At 39.4% G+C, this 23,052-nt stretch overlaps 1 protein-coding gene across 2 annotated transcripts in view; it reads right to left on the bottom strand.

Moving 5' to 3' along the window:
* SLC9A9 (solute carrier family 9 member A9) overlaps positions 1-23,052 on the bottom strand; it is a 565,509-nt gene that overhangs the window by 515,976 nt on the left and 26,481 nt on the right. The window contains exons 2-4 of one of the 2 annotated variants that reach the window (XM_074405918.1): positions 12,142-12,331; positions 9,216-9,293; positions 7,417-7,493 (exon numbers count right to left, since the gene is read on the bottom strand). In XM_074405918.1, the coding sequence (XP_074262019.1) occupies positions 7,417-7,493; positions 9,216-9,293; positions 12,142-12,243 (257 nt within the window). In that variant the 5' untranslated portion in view covers positions 12,244-12,331. The remainder of the gene's footprint in view (positions 1-7,416; positions 7,494-9,215; positions 9,294-12,141; positions 12,332-23,052) is intronic. The other variant, XM_074405917.1, reaches the window with a different exon arrangement.

Here is a 23,052-nt window from a genome sequence, read left to right as displayed (position 1 = left end):
TCACTGTTTTTCACTGCTGTGTCATATTATTTTATGTGAATTTATTTGCCTATTCTGTTAACAGAATCTGAACGTTTCCAAGTTTTTGCTATTGTGAATAATGTTGCTACAAATATCCTTATACATGTCTCCTAGTGCTCATATGCAACTGGGTCCCCAAGAAAAATACTTAGACATAATAGAGTTATAAGGTATACAAATATAAACAAACTTTATAAGAATATATTTATAAATGTAAATATATACATACTCATATACACTGGAGTAAATTTATATGAAATAGTAAAGAAATACAGTAATAACAGACAAGGCTCCTGAAGAAGATCCTCTATGTCTTATCCTACAAGATATAGACTTATTACAAAGTTAAAATAATTGAAAGTGTGGTATTGGTGCAGGAATAGATTATAAACCAATAAAATAAAATTAAAAGTCTAGAAACAGATATCACAATATATTACAGAAGAGGTGTTGTAGATCCTGGGAAAAGGCAGGGCTAGACAATAAATGATACTAGTGTAATTAGTTATCCATTGGAGGAAAAATAATTAATTGGATGTTAACTTTGCATCGTATACAAAAATCAGTTCCAGGAAATGAATTCGCTGTGAAGGGCACAACTTTAAAACAATTTAGAAGAGATTATCTTCTGACTTTGGAGTGGGGAGGACATATTAAAAGAAATACAAAAATTCCAATCTCACAGGATAACATTTATAAATTTGACTACATTAAAATCAAGAACTTCTGTTCACTAAAAGACATCATATATGGGCTGGATGTGGTAGCTCATCCCTGTAATCCCAGCACTTTGAAAGGCCAAGGTGGGCGGATCAACTGAGGTCAGGAGTTCGAGACCAGCCTGGCCAACATGGCGAAACCCTGTCTACTAAAAACATAAAAATTATCTGGGTGTGGTAGCACGTGCCTGTAGTTCCAGCTACTCAGAAGGCTAAGGCAGTAGAATTGCTTGAACCCTCGAGGCAGAGGTTGCAGTGAGCCCAGATTATGCCATTACACTCCAGCCAGGGTAACAGAACAAGACTTCATCTCCAAACAAACAAACAAACAAATATTAGCTGGGTGTGGTGATGCATGCCTGTAAATCCCAACTACATGGGAAGCTGAGGCAGGAGAATCATTTGAACCTGGGTAGTGGAGTTTGCAGTGAGCCAATATCACGCCATTGCTCTTTAGCCTGGGGGATATAGTGAGATTCCATCTCAAAAAAAAAAAAAAAAAAAAGACATAATGTGTGAAGTAAAAGTACAAGAGACAAACTAAGAAAAAATTTGCAAAATAAATGAGTATAGATTGATATGAAGAACATATAAAGAACTCTGGCAAATTAATGGAAGTATGACAGAACAACTCAATGGAAAAATGGACAAAAAGTTTGAAAAGGTATCATAGGAAAATGTAAACAACTTTATTAACAATGGAAATACAAACGAAGACAACAATAAAATTTTATTTCATACTTACTAGATTGGCAAAGATTAAGAGGGAAAATTGATACCAGTACTTTGGAAAACAATTTGGCATATTTTGAAAAAATAAATCCATTTGTAGACCCTAAAACTAAGCACATCCACTATTAGGTATGTATACAGGATGGCCACCAAGTCTGGCAACACAGATAGGTACATAATAAGTAATTAATTGTTATTACCTCACAGTACATAGTAAAATCATAGCATTCATGTCTCCATACTTAATGGCCACCCTGAGTGCAACCTAGAGAAGCCTTTAGTTCTAGCTAAACAAGGAGATATGTAAAATTCTCACTGTCCTGACTCTTTGCCCAGGCTCCCGAAAAACATGCTGTTTCTATGCTTTTGTGGATTGCAGCTTCCTAGAGAATCTGATGAACTGGTAGAATCTATGCAGACTCTCTCCCATGAAAAATTCTCTGCTTCCTTGAAGTCCTTCTATGAAACATCTCAGGGTATCGCTTCTCTGAGTTACAAACCCTGTTCTAAATCATTCTGTTTCCAAGGTTAGAACTTAAGTAAGGCACTGAGGTATAGACTGGCCTTCATCTATGAATAACACATCCTCAGGGTCGGGTTCTAGACTAGCTAACATGTCCTGTCATCCAGTTTTCGAAGTCAGCATTTTGGGACTACTGAGACTCACCATATCTATCCTAGTTAAGAACAGAGCAACTCCAGAGCAATTCCACAACCTGTTCCAAGGGCACTTAGATTTTAAGTTCCCCAGTTGAGCAGCCACAATGGCACAGAGAGTAGAGGGAGAGCATCCACAAAGCCCCCTCACTCCTATGCCTCATGGACAGATGGGCAGAGGTGTCAGGTACAGTTCTATGGTGTGTATATTGAAGAAGCCCAATGAGAAGTCAATATTCTTCAGGAATCTTCATATGAATAATGTAAACAACCTCACATTTATAAATCGATGGTTTCCTGAGTTCTAGCTGATATGGTTTGGCTGCATCCCTACCCAAAATCTCACGTTGAATAGTAATCAGAATTATAATCCCTACATGAGATCTGATGGTTTTATAAGGGGCGTTTCCCCACTTTGCTCTCATTCTCTCTCTTACCACCCTGTGAAGAGGTGCCTTCTGCCATGATTGTAAGTTTCCTGAGGCCTCCCCAGCCATGTGGAACTGTGAGTCAACTAAATCTTTTTTCTTTATAAATTACCCAGTCTCGGGTATGTCTTCACTGTAGTGTGAGAACAGACTAATACACTAAGCAAGTAAAATGAATTCATATCATCCTTCCAACCACCTTCAGTAAAAGACAAGTTTGACTTCCTGTTTGCAATTATATTCACAGCCAATTCTGAAATATTTAGATTTTTCATAATTTCCAACCATAATGATAAATGTAAGAATCTGAAATTACTGAGGTCTTGGTTTGTCAGACAGATATTATTACTGATTGTAAAATACTGCAGGACACATGAAGTGTCATTTTAGGAGGAGGAGAAGGACAAGCACATTCTAAGAGTATGTGCTCCGGAGTAAGACTGGCTCTGAATTTACTACCACTTACTGTATAACCTTGGACAAGTCTCAACTGCAGTATCTTCATATGTAAAAAAAAAAATAATAAAAGTATTTACCTCATAAGGGTAGTATAATTGAAAATGAGATAATACATTTAAAAGCAAAAGTCAGTGTCTGGCGCAAGGAAAGAATTTTTAAAAATGAGCTATTCTTAAAATTAATTCTTCGCTCCTGATCATTTAGATCACTATCCATTTCTCCACATATTTTTGAAACCGTAGAATTTATTTTAATTCCTCATTAACAGGGAAACTAAGAGAATATAATTTGTATTGCTTTTTAAAAAGAAGCATTTTGTAGATACTGATGAGTTCTTAGAACAAAATGCATGTGCTGACAGTGAGCTTCTGCTAGGCTGTCATTGTGACATATTGGCATGGTGTATAGGGTGGAGACACAGAGTCAAAGATCAAAGACTAGTTCCCCAAGATGGAGGCCATGACTAGGGAAAGATTTCCAACACACGGAATTTTCTTTTTAGAAAGAGATGGATGTAAGATACTACTTCTCAAGCGAAAATGGGAGAGGGTACCAGACAAGGTAGGTGAATTCTTTCAGAGCAATCCATCACTGAAATAAAAAAAGTTTCTTCAACTTTTTTGTCAGAAGGAATATTGTTTAATTTTCCCACGCAATATGAAAAATGGTTTACATCTAATTTCTGAAATGATATGAAATTAATAAAATTTAAAAACTCATTCATGCAAATAAACCCAATGATCTCCATTCCTGTAAAGCATCTGAGTCCAGCTAAAACCAATAGTGCTTAGCTACAAAACATCACAGTCCACTAGTTGAGTTTCATTCATGTTCCACAATCTCTCTCCATGGCCTTCACATTCTCATACATTTTGGATGCTGGGTTTCATGGCCTTTTGTCAGCTGACTAGCATTTTCATTCCCACAATCTCTGGCACTGCTATATGAAGCCTACTCACCATCCTGGAACCTTGCATAATGCTCCCTGCACCCCAGGACTAATGAACTTAATGGCATGGAAAATCTGACTTCTTTATCCTTCTCCATTAAGTGACTGCCCAGGATCCACTTCCTCTATGAAACTATTCTCAAAGAGTTTGATCTAACTTCTATTCTGAATCCCTCCCCCTGCCCATTTCATGCAAGTGTGAGTATATCTACATAAACTCAGGCATCCCTTAAAAATGTGAATTCTTTTTGGATGGATTTCCCAAATAAAAGTTTCCCATGTCTATGAGACCTCCTACTGGGATAATGATGAAATGTGGTATGTTGGTAAATACTGATTGATATATACAATTTCTTTGTTTTTGGTGCTAATATTCAACAAACAGAAGTAAAGCAGGATTTTGGCATAAAGAATTTGACTCTGGACCCAAATGATTTTAGTTACTAATTCCAGCTCTGTTACTTACCACTGTGCTACTCTTTTTAAACCTCAGTTGTTTCATCTGCTAAATGAGAGAATAGTATCTACTTAATAGGATGATTTTGAGGATTAATTGGATAGCCCATGCAAAGTACTTTTTAAAAAGGCATGATATGTATCAAGAACTCCATAAACTGTTGTTGTTCTTATCACCATTTATTTATAAGAAAAATATAGCAAGTCATTTTCTACAGTTTGATTGTATCTAATATAACGGAAGTTACCAAGTTATGAAAGTGTCAGTTTGATCTGAATTTAAGCATGTTTCTTCTTCCTCAGAAGTTCTGAAATTATATATGGAGACTGACAGCATAAAAGTAAATTCTTGTTTCTTATTATATGGATCCCCAAACAATTGGACTTGCCAACACTCTTCCCATTTTTGCCCACAAGACAAGTGTAAAGTCACCCATTACCTCCTAGGGGTCAAATCCAGCGGTACCACAATTCCTATCCCATTTGACCTCTCCTGTCACAGCTTCTGTGGACCCTCCCTTTTTTTCTTCCTTTGACTTCCAGAACAAATGCCCTGTTGGTTTTCTTCCTATTTTGGGGGTCCAATACGCTTTAGTGCCTTGTAAGCGTCTCTTCCCTTTCTTCAAAATTGTAGTGTTCTCTAGATCTCTTTCCTTCTCACTTCATGTACTTGCCCTGGGTGATGCCATACTCTCCCAAGATTTCACCAAGCTAATGACTCCACATTTACCTTTTCTGTCACTGCCTGAGTCCAGGCCCTTATCATTTCCAACCTGGCCCACGTAAATGATCTCTTAAATAGTACCCCCTTTAAAATTTCTGCCTTGTGCAGCCACCAAAATGACCTTCCTAAAGTATGAATCTGACTTTCCATCTTCAAGCTAAAACATTTCAATGATTTTCCTTACCTCACTAGATAAGCTCCTAAAATGTTTAAGCTATCTATCCCTTTTGTACTTTAATGACCCACAATAAGAAAGTATCTACAAGTTTTTGTTGCTCAGATTATACACAGTTCAAACTAAAAACAGCATTCTAAGATTTTTGTTAGGATTATTATTTTATTCAAATCATTTTCCATTATAAGTTGTTGGACAACCAACAATTTAAAATCTTGTCTTAAAATAAATCAAAATAGGTTCTCGACTCCAGTGAATGAAAATCACTGGATCTCCTAAATTGAAATATTTCAGATAAAGGCAATTACATATCACACACACACACACACACACACACACACACACAGAGTATATATTGGTGCTTTTTTCAAAAAGGATATTGAAAGATCTAAGAAAGAATTAAGATTTTTCATGACAGTGAAAACATATTATATAAATAAATGCACTTGAATATACTTAAAACTAGTCATACCAAAGAAACGAGGTAATAATAAAAACTCACTATTCTGTAATTTGGCAGCATTGTCCAAGAGCTTAGAATGTAGATCCATTATAAATTTCAGTTACCCGTATTATAGAACCACTAAAATAAATCTTTGATATAAACCAAGGAACATTTGTTTTGAGCCCACATGTCTCAGAACCCTCTCTCAATGTGTAGAAACTAGGTATAGAGATGTAAAAGAATTCAAAAGAAATTGCTAGAGGAAGAGTGGGTGAAGCCCTGCTGGGTCAGAAGTGGAAGTTCTGAGTTCTGTCTTGACCATGGCCCTGATCCTCAGAGATGGTAAGATTGAGCCAATTACTTCACTATTCAAGGTGTCTCATCTTCAGAATGAGAGGCTTTAGTTACATAGATCTCTTAGGCCCCTGCCAAGTTTAGAAATGTGAATATTTAGCTATTGCATACTCACAGAACAGACAAGCCCTCCTAGAACACGCTTTGGGAAGGATCAAGTACCCTGTGTCTCTCAGGTCACTCATAGCCTAAAGACCACTGAAGTGTCCAGACTTAATGGAGCTCCCTAATCTATACACTTGCAAACCTCCCTTTTCAGGTGCTAAAATCTTTAATTTTCTCACTGTCTTAAACAACGCTGAATATTTTTATATAACATAGCCTGACTTGTTCTAGGCACAACTCAACAGAAATTTAGCAGTACATTTAACACAAAATCCCTCTGCTGACAGACACAAGTAAAGACACCCCCTGACACCTCCTTGGCCTTCAATTGACACACACTGGAAACTCCATAAGAGAAGGAGTGGAGGCATGAACAGTTGTATAATTTTAGCATCAGTTTCTTGTGTTAGGTTATAACAGCTGTAGGCAGTTATAAAATCAAGGGTAAAGTTGATTGTATCAGACAATTGAAGACATCTGCATCATCACAGTCATAGTACCCGAACTTTTTTTTTGTTTTCTAGTGAAGCTTTAATGTATTGGATGGAATTATCAGTGGGCAGATTGCCTTCACCATTCAGGACCACATTTTGATTTATGACGAGCTGCAAGCCAGAGTATGTAAAGTTTGACTTAGAGCACAGTAGCATAATCAAGAAAATACAATGAAAAAAAAAGAGTCTGCATTCTACAGGGTATTAACTGAAAACTATCCCAGTATTAAGCAACTCTGTTGATATTTGGACACATCTGTTTCAGACTGCTGTCTTGTAAACTTTCCTTTAGAAAGAAACCCCTTGGTATATAGTTACTTTTGCTCCCCTGCCAAATACAGGTAAGGTTCCTCAGAACATATGAAAAAGAATGCAGTGAGTATATCTGCATTATTCAAACTAAAAGAAGCATGCAATGTGCTTCATATAACTCAAGGCAAGTAATCCACATTCCCTAAGTCAGAAGTCTGGAACTCACAGAGAAAAATCCAGCAATCCTCTAGTTTGCTTTGATTTGAAGCCTTGTATTTGTAGGAAGCCTCAGTTTTAAGTCAGAAAAATGTACAAAGATGTGATATACTAAAAAAAAAAAAAAAAGACAATTTTCCCAGCCAGCAATAATCACGGAAGTATGAGATCCCTCACACAGATCGCTGACCCCAGTGCCACCTGCAACTTGAGCTCCAAATGTCACTTACCCTATAACGATGCAGGAGATGGCAGTTCCCAAGAAGGCATATGTTAAAATAGATCCCAAATTTTGAAAAAAGTGTCTCTGGAAAGAAAAGAAAGATATTTAATAGAGCACATCAACATTTTTTCCTGGTGCAACAGAAAATGAAAATAAATGTATGCATTTCACAGGCCCCTCACCGCTTAGGCAAATTTTGGTTTTGGAGCCTCATTCCTGGCCTTATTGTGCTAATAGAGACTTAACTGATTATCATTGCAAAGGACTGGGAGCGGGGAAGGCAAGAAGCAGGGGGAAAAAACCCCACTGGAAGATGAGTAGGTAGGGACGAGAGAGGCAACTCCCAGAACTCACAGGACCTGAGGTGGAGCAAGGGACTAGTGCAATGTCTATGCTGGACTCACTGCAATAATGGAAGGCAGTTTTCTTGAAGTTTTGTTGTCAATGCAGCTCCTTTAGCATTAAAAAAAAAATACTATTCTAAGAGATTTAAGTTGCCTTTTGATTTTACTGGATCTCTCACTTCTCTTTTATGTCTTCTGAATGTGTTGAAACTAAACTTTAAAAATTGACAGCAGCATGGGTGGGGTTGCTCACGCCTGTAACTACAGCGATTTGGGAGGCTGAAGGAAGGAGGATCACTTGAGTACAGGAGGTTGAGGCTGCTGTGAGCCATAATTGTGCCATTGTACTGAAGCCTGGGCTACAGAGGGAGACCTTATCTCAAAAACAAAACAAAACAAATCCCCCAAACCTACAACAATTCACTTTATTTTAATGAGTCAGCCACAAAATGATGCTTAGTATTGGGACTGGGAATGAGGAAGGGTGACCTGAACAAATCCAACCTTCTAAACTTTTTCAATTGCTTGCTTAGGGAAAACTCAGTTCCAGTTTTTTCAGTGGGATCTGAGTAGCCAGACCTGACAGCAAGAGGGAGCCTGGAGTACACATAGGAAAATCAGGTCTGTAGTGAACAAGCTGCCCAGGCTGCCGAAGATGACTGGTCAAAGGGAGAGAAGCCCCAGGAATCTCCTAGAGGGGGAGCTGAGCAGCAGAAGAGCAGCTGTATCACCTCTGTATCTCAAAAACCATTCTGGAGCCTCATTCTGTGGCTCAGGGGATGCCAGCACTTAACCAATTATGTGAATTACTAATGTACAAAATGTGCATAGTCAGGCTGTGCTTAAGTATTAGACAAGTACATAGAAATTGCAAAACTGGACTTTCCTCTCTATAAGCATCAACAGCATTCTTGAATTTTCACTTTAAAGAATAAACAATGTTAATAAATAAGCAAAGTCTTTGGTTACAATCATCCAGAATAGTGCTATCTGATAGAAATATAATACAAGTCACATATTTAAAAATTTTTAAATTTTCTAGTAGCTATATTAAAATGCTTTTAAAAGGTGAAATATGTTTTGAAAATGTTTTACTTAATCCAATCTATCTGAAATACTAACATTTCTACATGAAATCAATATAAAACATTATGGAGATATTTTAGATTCTTTTCATAAATACAAAGTATTTAAAATCCAGTGTATATTTTACACTTAATGAACATCTCGATTCAGACAAGTTGCATTTCAAGAGCTCCATAGCTACCTGTGGCTAGTGACTTGTATTGGACAGAATAGGTTTAGAAGAATTCTAGAATTCTAAGCACGTCAGGTTTGAATCTATAACACAAACATAAGATAATGATACTCTTACTGAATGCAGAAGCCTATCAAAATAACTGTTTCTCATTAGTGCTGGTCTCTACTTAATGATAAAAGAAGAAGATCACTATATATTTACCTTCTTTAGACTATATCCTGCATGAAATATAATTGGTGGCAGTAAAACATTGAAGAAGATTTCTGGATCAAATGTCATCTGCCAGAAAGGAAAAAAAAGTATAGTTAGAATTATGCTCCTTTAGGTCATTAAAAAATATGTTTCAAAAAACAGTTATGGTTACTTTTCCTATGCCTGTATGAGGCATATTAACTATTAACTTTGCAGAGATGAAGGTAGGAAAAATGCAAATTTGGAAATTCGTAAATACAGTATAACTGTAAATTCTAAATGTAAAATCTACATACGTCCACATTATAGCTAACAACAATGACAAAAACCCAATGAAATCTCTCTGGAGGAAAATGTCTTTTATTGCAATTAACTATCCATTCTTCATATTTTAACATATTTTTATTATATATATGTATATACATAATTTTTTTTTTTTACTTCTGATGAGGATTTATCATCTCAAGTTTTTTAGGAAATTGGGTCTTCACTTTATTTTGTTCCACTCCAAAATTTAAAACACTTTCCAGACTACATGGAAAAACACACTTGAAATTGAAAATTGATTTTTCTAGTCCTTCTTTACTGGGTTTTACTTAAATGTTAAAATAAACTTGGCCATAAAGCAAGTAAGATCTGGTATGCAGTACAGTGAAATGAAGTGGAAATTCTTGAATCCAATATCTATTTGGTCTTTGCTGGGTAATCTGAAAATAAAAACTCATTTGATCTCTAAAATTTTCTTGGACTTCTTCTTCTCTTATTTCTCTACTTCTCTTTATCCTTTATTCATTTCCCTCCCTATTCTCCCCTCCTTCCCCGCCTCCCCCCACAGACATTCATTATTTTATCACTAAAGGCTTCTCACGATTGGACTACTCATCAAAATCAAATGCACGGGTTTCACAACACTAACTTACAACTTTCTTCTCCTTTTAAGCCTGAATTCTTACTCATCTCTCAAGCTGCCTCTCAAAAGTGACTTCCCTGTGATATCGGCTGGATTCACAGTTCCCAACCGGCCACCGTCTGTTCTGTGCTTTTTTCAGCACTTTGGCCCCTCTTTTGTGGCATCTGTGTTTCATTCTGTACTTTGAAATTATTGGTTTGTGTTTGACTGTTTTTCCCATTACACGGGGATCGTATCGATGATCACAGTGATGTCTTAGTCGGCACTACCTTCCCTTCTGCTGGTGCCTAGCACATTGCTCAATGTACATTTGCTCAATTGGAAAAAAAAAAAAAAAAAAAAAAAAAAAAAGGCTTACTTTTGAGAGTCAAATGTATTAAAATAGAATGAAGTATACTGACATCACAGGTAAGGATTGTTTAAACAAAAATTTTAAAAAGCCGAAAGACAAACTTTGCATATTTTCACTCATTTCTGTAGCTAAAAATTAAAACAAGTGAACTCATGGAGGGAAAGCGGAGAATGATGGTTACCAGAGGCTGGGAAGGGTACTATGGGGTGGGGTGGGTGGGGAACAAGTGGGGATTGTGGATGGGTCCAAAACATAGTTAAATAGAATGGATAAGATCTAGGTATTTGATATCACAACAAGGTGATTATAGTCAGCAGTAACTTACTGTACATTTAAAAATAACTGGCCGGGCACGGTGGCTCATGCCTGTAATCCCAGCACTTTGGGAGGCCGAGGCAGGCGGATCATGATGTCAGGAGTTTGAGACCAGCCTGGCCAACGTGGTGAAACCCCATTTGTACTAAAAATACAAAAAATTATCTGGGTGTGGTGGTGGGCACCTGCAATCCCAGATACTCGGGAGGCTGAGGCATAAGAATCACTTGAACCCCAGAGGCAGAGGCTGCAGTGAGCTGAGATCAAGCCACTGCACTTCAGCCCAGGTGACAGAGCAGGCGAGACTCTATCTCAAAAAAAAAAAAAAAAAAAAAAAAAGACAAAAAAACTAAAAGAGTATGATTGGAATGTGTGTAGCACAAAGAAGTAATAAATGCTTGAGGAGATGGATACCTTCACCACTAAAAACATTTAAAACTCTCTCTTGGTTTCCTGTTTTACTCTGGGCATGGTTGGGCATTGTCAGAGCCTCCCTTCACGCTTCCTCAACTGGTCTTTCAACTTTGCTCATTTAATTCACATTTGGAAAGGGGAAGGTAGAGGAAGTCAAAGCCACCTAAGTCAGCCTGGTTCCCTCTCACAAACCTATTTAGGCACCTTTTGATACCACAACCCTTCCTACAAGCCTTCAGGCAGGTCAGCTATGGTCCTATCCTTGACCCCGAGCCCTCTGCTGCATTCTCAGCTCCCCCGTGGCTTTGCTCTTATGGTATCTTTTGCCCTTCTAGATCCCCTGACGTCAGTTCATCATGACTCAAACTCATGAGAAGTGGGCTGTGATGGGCTCAGCCCATCTATTCATATCAGGCCTAGGGTTCCCTGGCAATTGCATTAATATAGATTGGCTAATTTTGGATAGGTGACAATTCCTTGACCCAGCAGCCATGGGCCCTGGTGTCCACACAAATTCTTCCTTCTGGAGGAAAGGATGTTGTGGCAAGATTTCTCATTTAGTGCCCTATATACTCACCTTTGATCATTTAGCATGATTCTCTACATAAAGAAAGAGGGAGCACGATAGCATTTGTCCTAATCAGCAATGGCCCCATCCCTTCTTGTCTTGATAATTGTTTTACCCGTATTACTCTAGTTGTTCCTAATCAGAGGTGAACTTCTTCAGCTAAGAGCACATTCTTATATTTATTTGTTTCTCCACATACTAACTAGTTTATTACCTGACAGGGGCTGAATACATTTTTCAGCTTCTTAATTGAATGGAGAGGGTGCTAGGGAAGACCTCAGTGTAAAAGCATCACACAACTCTCTCAAACCTTTCCTTGGCTTATCCAAAACCAAGATCATATATGAGTGCCAGCATACTACCTATGATCAAATACCTCAGAAAAAGAGAGAGGTTGGCTAGGAAGAAGGAAGACATGCTTTTTTAGCCAGTGCCTATTCTGCTCCAGGCACATCACTGGATGTTTTACGCATGGCATGGCATTTCATTCAGTCCCCACAGGAAAAGAGACAGGGAAGAATTCATCCATATCGGTGGCGTGGTCATGAGGTCATTCATTCCAGACACTGGGAATCAAATGGTGAATAAATCAATTTTACAGAGGCGAAAACTGATGTTTAGAGAGGTGTTGACTTGTCAAGCACAGGCAGCTACTAAATGATGGGGCTGGGATTGTAGACCCAGGACTTTGTCTCCAAAGCCTGCCTATATTTCTTTTACACAATCATGTGCCACATAACAACATTTTAGTCACAATAAATGGCATAAGTGACAGGGATCCCATAATATTATATCACCTTATTTTGTACCTTTTCTATGTTTAGATGTTTAGATACACAAATACTGACCATTTCATTACAACAGCCTGCAGTATTCAGCACAATACCATGTTGTATAGGTTTGCAACCCAGGAGCAATAGGTTACAGCCTAAGTGTGTTATAGGCTAGAATATAAACCACATCTAGGTTTATGTAAGAACACTATGATTTCACACAAGGAAATCATTTAATGACACATTTCCCAGAACACATCATCTTCATTAAATAATGCATAACTGAATGCTCACACACTGCAACCTGAGAAACAGGGAAAGTCCCCCTGAATTCTGACATCATAAATAACTGAAGTTTTACTCTGCCTACACTTGACTTCTGTTGGGGGAGTTTTTGTGATCAGAGCTGTAAACAAACCAGATTGCTCATTCTGCGACTTTAGACAGTTTACCTCAGGGTCGTTTTCTAAAAATGAGTAGATCCTATCAAATGGGAAAATTCATTTGTAGGCAAAATAGTCATAAAGAACCTCTCTGGGCCAGGCCCTTCATCAGACACCAGAGGCACAGTGGGGAACCAAAGTTCCAGCCTTCTGGAGCTTTCCTGCTGGTCATATAGACAGATTAAGCTACCTATCTACCTACCTCCTAACTAAACTGACTAAGAATCTTTCTGAGTTGTAGTAAGTGCTCTGAGGAAATGACCAAGGGGCTGAGACAGAGAATAACATTAAGGGAAAGAGTTCAGGTGGGATGCCCAGGGAGGGCTCTCCAAGGAAGTGAAGTTTGAGCTGAGATTCAAAGGCAGAAAAGGGACCAAAACAGGAGATGAGTAGAGGAAAGAGGATCCCAGGCAGAGCATAACACGCATGGGTATCTGAGGCAGAAAACAGCTGCGTGTAGGCCGCGTGCAATGGCTCATGCCTGTAATCCCAGCACTTTGGGAGGCCAAGGAGGGTGGATCACTTGAGGTCAGGAGTTCGAGACCAGCCTGGCCAACATGGTGAAATCCTGTCTCTACTAAAAATATAAAAATTAGCCAGGCACGGTGGTGGCTGCCTGTAATCTCAGCTACTAGGGAGCCTAAGGCGGGAGAACTGCTTGAATCTGGGAGGCAAAGGTTGCAGTGAACTGGGATCACGCCATTGCACTCCAGCCTGGGCAACAGAGCAAGACTCTGTCTCAAAATAAATAAGTAAATAATACACACATACATAACAAAGAAAGAAAAACAGAACAGCTGTGTATATTCAGAAACCCAAAGGCCAGAGGGACTGGGTAGAGTAGGCAAAAGCCACAGCATGGGGAGATGGGGATGAAGAAGACCAAGGTGGAATTGGGCAGTACTGGGAGGTGATCCTAAATGGAGAAGGTGCTGGTAAAGTGCTGGGCGAGGATGAGAGATCATCTAATTGATGCTTTAAGAAAATCACTTGAGTGGCTGCTGCAGAATCCTGATGAGAGAGGATGGTGGCCTGGAGCTGGGACAAGAAGGCAGTACCCAAGTATATTGGGGAGCTGGAATAAGCAGTCAACAAGTTAGGTGTTAGGGATAATAGGAAAGGGAGAAATCACTTCTAGGTTTTTTTGCTTAAGTAGTAAGAAAGCCTAAGGTCAAATGCCTACTAACCCGTAGCTGCTCATTAAATGTTGGTTCCTCTCACTATCACATATTCTATACATCTAGAAAAATTATATTACTTACATTATGAATCAGACATGATTAAACCCAGTCATTTCTTTTGTTACTCGGACTCATTCAGAAACCTGAATAAAAAAAGTTTTGGACTGCAACAATCAACACAGACGCTAAAAATGAAGATCTGCTCATCCTGTATTTAAAACTAATGCATTACATTAATTAATTTTCAGAAAAATCAATCGAATTCTACTTTTTGTGTTTTATAATTGATTCTGGGCTGTGAATACATTTGACTTTTGGTGTACAAAGCTTTTAATTATCTTTTTTTTTTTTTTTTTTTTTTTTGAGATGGAGTTTTGCTCTTGTTGCCCAGGCTGGAGTGCAGTGGCACGATCTTGGCTCACTGAAACCTGCCCCCCTCCAGGTTCAAGCCATTCTCCTGCCTCAGCCTTCTGAGTAGCTGAGATCATAGGTATGCGCTACCACACCCAGCTAATTTTTGTATTTTTAGTAGAAACAAGGTTTCACCGTGTTGGCCAGGATGGTCACGATCTCTTGACCTCATGATCTGCCCATCTCAGCCTCCCAAAGTACTGGGATTACAGGCATAAGCCACTGCACACAGCTGCTTGTAATTATCTTTTAGGGAGAGTATCAATATTTTGATTCTATTTTTACCCCACTGATCTCTGTCTTTTAATATGTAAAAACTAAGGCACTAAGGAGAAAAATCATTTTATTTCATGATCTAGGTTCCTTCTGTTATATAAATTACTTGGAGTAGTGTTTAAGGGCCTGGTCACTCAGAGGCAAGCTTCCTGCGTTCAAATCCTAAGCTGTCCTTGACTTGGACAGCTATTTAACCTCTCTGTCCTTCAGTTTTCTCATCTTTACAATGGACATAATAGTCTGGTACCTAATTCTAAGATGGATATAAGTATTAAATGAATTAACATTTGTAAAGCCCTCAAAGAATTGCCTGACATCCAGTAAGCACATTGTATTTATTACAAAAGAAAATAAAATATTGAAATAAGTATTTTCCAATTACGCCATTTGAAGAAACTGCGCTATTGTCAGACACTCCTAAAGGTCACACAACTGTGCAAAATTTGAGGATAGATCCTAATTTTTCTTTTAAGTTTACTCCTTTCTAAGAGTATCAGGAGTACCATTACTGATCTATTTTTATGAGGCTTTTCTGATAATATATCAATGCATATTTGAAAGTTTTTAGCACAGAGATATATTTCTGAGTGCTTGAGGGATGAAGCAGTGCAGCTGCGATCATCTGGAAGACAGAAACACGGTCACACACCCTCCTGGACAGAAAATCCCTTGCATCGGCAGTTTTTCTGCAAAAATCGGGTTAATCACTCAACCAGAACATTTCAATGATGAGAATGCCCCGTTCCCTGCATGCGGGTTAACTAATATGCTATTGAATTATATTTTCTGGAGCAGCCAGATGAAACTGGCAGGCTGAGAATGGCATGCAGCATGAGAGGATTTATTTGTATATACAAAACAGATTTGTGTTCCTTTCAGACTTGCTGTAAGCTTAGGAACTGCTAAATCAGAGTTCTGGGAGTAACTCCAAACCCAGACAATTTCTCAGAAATGGCTGGATCTGCTGCTGTACAAACCTCCAGATGGGAATTCCACGTGTCATTCTCCCTAGACTTTGTGTTCAAATCATGGCCTTGGAGGTGGGCTGTTTTTAAGCCCCAAATAGTTTTAAAAAAATTTATTGTAACATGAGGAGAAAAAAAAGTCTAAGCAAGGGATGGGTGAGAAAAGCAGAAAGATAAAAATGTTCCAGCTTAAGCCCTTCATTAGTTTTCTAAGATACAAATCTTATGGACAAGCACTGCCCAGTAGAACTTTACGTAATGGTGGAAATGTTCTTTCCTTGTATTATGCAATGCGGTGACCACTAGCCACATGAGCTATGGGGCACTTGAATTGTAGCGAGCGCAACTGAGGGACTGAATTTTTAACTTTAACACTGGTGGCTAGTGGCATTGTAGGGTACATTTATAGATGGTTACTACAATTTAAAATTTATACCATTTCCTTTTTAGATGTTTTATGATACTACACAAGGTGTGACAACAGACCTGCAACTCTGAGATAGAAACATTATGTATGTCTTATGAAAGCAGTGAGACTTTTAACTATTAAAATTCAATTCTTAAAGATAATATGGGAGACAGAAAAACATCAATATGTTCACGAGGATGCAGCAAATTTTAAATATTATCTTATATGTCCACCAGTATTGGCTAGCAATGGCCCAGACATATACTTACAGAGATAATCAACTTGAAAACTTCCAAGAGTAGAAAGGATTTATACCAAGTTAACTTCCAAGTTCATCAGAAAGTTATGGGCCTGAGTGTTAAGGAATTCATTGACTCAATATGACTTATCTGAAATATCAGTGTTCCACTGAACTATTAAATAAATAAGCACTAAAATAACCATCCTAGTGAGGGAGGGTGATTTATATAGTATATTCCCTCCAAAGTGGTCTTTTAAAAACATTGTTTCATCAATTCTGACAACATTCCCAAGTGGTAGCTGGCAAATGCAATTATTCCCATTTTCCAGAGACAGGAGAAGAAATTAATGGCTTACCCAGTGTCAATCAATAAGACAAGACTATCACCGGGAATTGGATATACATGCACGGGCAAATGAAATGAAATGTGTGCTTTCCAAGGAAACACGAAGCTAACACAACCATTTTAAGCAAGATTTAGGAGTGTTTAAGAGAAGTTGGAACTAAGAAGTTGGCTTTTGCTATTTCGCAGTTGCTGATTTTCTTTTTTTTTTTAGAAAAGTAAAAGTTGTTAACGATAACGTGTTAATTATCTTCAATGCTTGATTCATTAAAAATTTAACAATCCTCTTCTTGCTGCAAAGAACTTGAAGCTATAGAGCAGGTGTACCCAAACTTTTTACACAGGGGACCAGTTCGCTGTCCCTCAGACCGTTGGAGGGCCGCCACATACTGTGCTCCTCTCACTGACCACCAATGAAAGAGGTGCCCCTTCCTGAAGTGCGGTGGGGTGGGGGTGGGGGGGGCGGATAAATGGCCTCAGGGGGCCGCATGCGGCCCGTGGGCTGTAGTCTGGGGACGCCTGCTATGGAGAGACTGACTCCATGAATAGTCCAAGAAAGGAAAGACGCTGTGTGTACAGTATAAGGCACTGGGATAAGCTGTAAATCCGTTTTCTTTGACAGGGACACCGTTCTGGGCTTGCTGACCCCCCAGGAAACTTTGGCATATAAGTTGGATTTTGAAGAATGGGTAAGAGTCTATTTGTGGGGCATTGACATGCAGAACCATGTTTTCCTGCCTGCCCTGGGGACAGTGGGCCAGAGTTCCCCAAACCACAGAGAACACTGGTAGCTTCCTAGGATTTCAGTTACAGTCGGTAGCAAGGAATTTAAAATACTAAAATTTATGCAGATATATTAAAAAGTGAAATTAAAAATCTGTATCCATTTTTAATAAAAATAGGAGACTTCAAAGAAAATATCTTGGTGCAGGCAGCTTTGGGTCACATGTAGAGACAGCTCAAGTGGGTGTGTTTCTTTTCCTCTGCCCTAAGTTGTGCTTTGGTTTGAGAAGCACCAGAGTGAGAGAAAAAAGAATACTCTCAGAAAACCTAACGAAAATATACTACATACTAGTTAGATGGTCTTGGTCTATTTACTTAACCTCTCTGAGCCTCAGTTTCCTTATTTGTACTATGGGCATGAAAATGACGACTTCCTAGTTGATTCTGAGGATTATATGTAATAATGAATTTAAAGGGTTCTGCTTGGTACCCAGCCCTATTTTTCAAGAATTGTTCACTGGCCTGGCATAGTGGCTCAATCCTATAATCTCAGCACTTCGGGAGGCCGAGGTGGGCAGATTACTTGAGGCCAGGAGTTCGAGACCACCCTGGCCAACATAGCAAACTTGGTCTCTACTGAAAGGAAAAAAAAAAGTTAGCCAGGGTGTAAAGAGTCACATGCCTATCATCTCAGCTACTTGGGAGTCCGAGGCACGAGAATCAAGTGAACCCGGGAGGCAGAGGTTGCAGTGAGCCAGGATCACACCACTGTGCTCCAGCCTGGGCAAGAGAGAGAGGACAGAGAGATCTTATCTTAAAAAAAAAAAGAAAAGAGTGTTTACTGGTTCACTAGATCTGAATCTAAACGAAAGAGAATATTGACACAATGGTTTGAGGATAGGAGGCACAAGCAACACTTGGGGAACAGAAATAGACGATGTCCGGTTCCTAAGGAATGGAGGGGAAGGTAAAGCCCAACAGGAGGATACAAGCAAGACTATGGGCCTCCCTCGGAGCCATTGGATTAAACTATACTTACTCAAACATGTTGAGATATTTTACACAAGCAGAATCAAATAATAAGATGGCTATTGCGAGTATAATTTGTATGACTCCAAAGAAGGGTAATTTGGTAATAGCTATCAAAATGCTAACTGTTTATACCATTTGATTCAGCAACACCTCACCTGAGGATTTATGCGGCAGATATGCTTACACATGTATGGAATAATATAATTACAAGAGTATTTATTGCAGATGAAATAATGGAAGAAACAAAGCATTGAGCACGACTGGACCATGGACTAGTTAAATAAATTGTGGTATAATGCATAAAATGCACCTGTTAGAAAGGCGGAGGAAACTGCTTGCCCATGAACGAATGTGATGGTGCTCTAAAATGTATTGTCAAGTCAAAAGAGCAAGGTGCAGACGGCATGTCTGGCATGTGTAACAGAAATCTCTATGGCCTTACTACATCCATTTCCTTTTCGTCCTGGTCAGACATGTAGACTACATTTCCTTGTAGTCAGATGGGACCATATGACTGAGTTCAGACCAACTGAATATGGAAGGAAATGATATTTAGCACTTTCTAGTCCCTAAAAATCCCCCAGATTTTCCACGCTTTATTCCTTCCTTCCTTTTTCAGCTCACGTAGAGCATTCCGCAGCAGTTGTGAATCCCTAGAGACTAACAGAGACACTTGATTAAAGGAAGTCAGAGAGAGGAACCCAGTGCCCATCATTGATCCAAACAGCCACACTGGATTGAGACATGCATAAGAAATAATAAACATTTATTACATTAAGCTGCTGAGATTTGATGGTATTTTATTAAAGTATTTGGCCTATCTTGTGATTTGTGATTACTTTTTTTAAAAAAGAAGGGCAGAAAATATTTACCTGTATATAGAAAGAATAACTATTGGTTGTTTTGGGGAAGGCTGAGGAGAACTTGGTGTCAGGAAGAAGGGGGTGTGGCTGAAGAGTTTTCTGTGTGTACCAAGTAAAGGGCTGGGGTGATGCTCTTTGTGCTGGTTTCATAGCTATAAACATGGAAGTGACCATTGCTTAGAGCAGTACATTCCAGAATTTCCCCCAATATGATACAAACAGAAAAAGATAACATTGGGTTAAGAAGGCTAAATTGGAAGGAAATTAGGGTTCTGATGAAGGTGCTCATGGCTGAAGAGGACAAGTCTGGGGCTCTGCTTATTTTTGGTCCAAGGATGAAAAGATCGACCTCTCATGACACACCTGTAATCCATCAGCACACCAGCCTGGAGTACTAGAAAGGCTTTAACACCCTGATCCTGGTCTCAACTTTAATTCACCCCTTTTTAGGGAATAGAGAGTAACTGGTCTGATTGGTGAGCTGGCGAAGGGGAATTAAGTGTGTGCCTGTCAGCCTCCTCCTCTGTTCACATCGGAATTAGCCTGCTTGATGACTGAAGCCCCACTTTCTTCCTCCCACCCCCAAGCTTTGTAAGAGCAGAGCCCAGCATGGAGGCCAATTCTGTCCAGCTGGGTCTCTCTGGGTATGTACGTCTTTCTAATTCTAGTATAAAGGTGAGCAAGGCGGCCCCCAGACCAAGCCCCATTATTCTGCATACCTTTTGATTTCCATCTTTCTCATACTTGTGTCTATTTATCCAATGGCTACAACATCAGGTAGGCAAAAGATATGACAACGAATGAACCCTTCAAGAGTTCCACATATTCTTTTATATCTTTTGAATATTAGGCCATGTGAATGTATTATCTAGTCAAAAACTATATATAATATATATGTGTGTGTGTGTGTGTATATATATATATATATATATTTTTTTTTTTTTTAAGAAGATGTCCATGCAGATTAGTTTGCAGAGACCTCAAGATAGGCCTGGATAAAGGGAAACTATTGTCAGGCTTCAGTTACCAGAACGAGCACAAGGTAATGACAGCGTGAATGAAAGTGGCTGTGATAGAGCGGAAAGAAAGAAAGAAGCCCAGGAGACATTCACTCACTCAACACATGTTTCCTTAAAACAAGCATATAGTAGGGAGGACTAGCAGGCTTTAGGGGTAAAATAGAGGAAAAAATGAAAAACTCCACAAGGAACCTATGTTTTTGCACCTGGGTAAGTGACAGAGAATATGGCTAGGGAGGAGCTGACTCAGAAGGAATAAGAGGGGTCAGAAAGGCTTAGGGCTTACGGAGGCTTCTGCTCACTAAGTTGGAGGTGCCTGTACCCCCTCGGAAATAAGCTCGAGAGAGGTGGAGGATGAGAAGGAGCTGCCACTCCCTGATGCAGGGCTGCCAGGTTTAGCAATACAAACAGAGGACACGGAGTGAAACTGGAACTTCCGATAAACAACAAACACTTTTTCAGAATAATTTTGTAGTAGTGCGTTTGAGATATAACTTTTCCCCAATCATTGATTATGTATCTGAAATTCAACAAACAGAAAGAGATGCAAAAATGCCAGCCCCCAACGTGCACCTGTTTTTGTACCTGGCTGACCAGGAGAATGGCTGGGGAGGAGTCGACTCCACCTTCCCTACTCTGATGTCAGCTGCTGAATAAAGGAGTTTAAGGGCCAAGGGGAAATCCTTCGGGTTTTATAATTAGGAAGTGATTTTTGATCGTTTCTGACTTACAACAAGCAGTGGATACGGGAGGTTAAAGAAAAGGTGAGTGATAGCAAGGTAGGAGAAGCGGGCTCTGAGCCTTTTCACGGGGCAGGCTGAGCAGTGGCTTTTTCAGGAACCTGATAAATGGCTCTTGGATGAACAGGAGGAAAAGGGAAGGAAGGAGGCAGGAGAGGACATCAGGAGACAGAGTGGTAAGGGCCAAAATAATTAAGATGTGCTAAAAATAAGTTAAGAAAATTAAAGAAGTGATAAGAGCAGCAAAATTAATAAAATGGGGAGAAATTTTACCCAAGACATTCAAATCTGTGGACTGGTCAAATTAGGGAATGGTTTCATAGTAAAAAGCATTCTTCCATTTCTCCAGGTGTTTGCTGAAGAGCCGTTGTATGTGGCAGGCACTTGTCAGGGAAGTGGGTCATACCCTGTGCAGACTAACAGCCAGTGCCATTGACAGCGAGGCCATTAAAGGGAGCTGCTGCCTTAGAGGCCACCTCGTTGCAGAGAAGAGTGGTGGTAATGGAAGGTGGGGACAAGTGCCCCATCCCCGTTCCTGTCTGAGCAGTTCTGCCCTCACCTGTATGACATACTGTGAAGCCCTTTTACTGTTAGACTTTCTTTGAATGAAGCGCTTTTTGCTAAACAAACAAACAAACAAAAATGGTTTAAAACCTGGACCTAACATCCTAAGATCACACAGCTGGTAAGCGGCATTTGATCCAAGTTATATGGCTCCAGAGATCGGCCTTTGAACTTCAGTATCCCATCTCCTATTCACAGGTGGGTTCAGGTCACTCACTCAGCTGCTGAATTTGTCCTCACTGGATGCAAATACATCAAGGCCATATAAGTTTTCTAGATCATTACCATGGCAACAAATCACCAATGGCTAGAAACTCTCCTATGTTTTGTGTAAGATTCTTGATGCATGAACTCACCTTTGCTATCTTTGTGACTCTTTGGTAAGGTCAATCCTTACATCCTGGGTTTCCTATCCCTGGACCTAGATGCCCAGACTCCAGGCCTTCTCGTTTTCTGCACACTTGGATCAGCTGCTGCTGGTTCCCCGTGGGCCTGCTATTCATGTGGGGGTTGCCCTACCACCCCTCACTAGCTGTGGTATTGACATAACCATGTGACTTCAGCCTAAGACTGACGTGATACCAGCAGGAGAAGAGAAAATAACACATGCATGTGACAAGGGCTGGTCCTGCATCTCACCGAGAGCCATTCACTCCTCCGGAGTCAGGAGCCAGGCATCCAACACAATTAAAACCTCGAATATCAACAACGATTTCTTTTTTTCCAATCTAGAATAGATCTTAATCTTGTTTTTTTTTTTTTTTTTTTTTTTTTTTTTTTTTTTCGTATTACAGGCAAAAGGAAGTGCTTTCTGTCACTTCAGGATATACAGGAGCGTTTCAGTTCTAGAGTTTCTTTTTTTGCCTTACAATTTTATTTTTGAGTTGGCATTATCTTTTTCAGACCTTAGCTTTGAAGTGTGTACGCAGCTTCCCCCATCACATGACCTCACGAGGGAGCAACTGGCCTGCGGAAGCTGGACTGGGAAGGGTTGAGTCAGCAAGGACCACAGTCACAGCAGGCACCGTTGAAGGTATGGGGGTGAACAGGGAGCTATGTGTGCTGAAATCAGCAGAAAGCATGATTTAAAATTAAAGTGATACATATTTTTAAAATGCACTTTAAAAATGCATTTCCCTTTAGAAAAATGGTACAATAAAAAGCCACACCAAATTTTCTCCATCATGCCCTCCTCAGACTTCTTACTCCAAGGGGAAATTCATGCCCATTAAGGGCAGATGTTATGGAAGGTGAAAAGGATGTAGATGAATATTTATAGCTAGCCTAATATTAAACATAACTTT

This window comes from Saimiri boliviensis, chromosome 9 (assembly GCF_048565385.1).
Source record: "Saimiri boliviensis isolate mSaiBol1 chromosome 9, mSaiBol1.pri, whole genome shotgun sequence".
Lineage (NCBI taxonomy): Eukaryota > Metazoa > Chordata > Mammalia > Primates > Cebidae > Saimiri > Saimiri boliviensis.
This window is presented reverse-complemented; position numbering and strand designations above follow the sequence as displayed.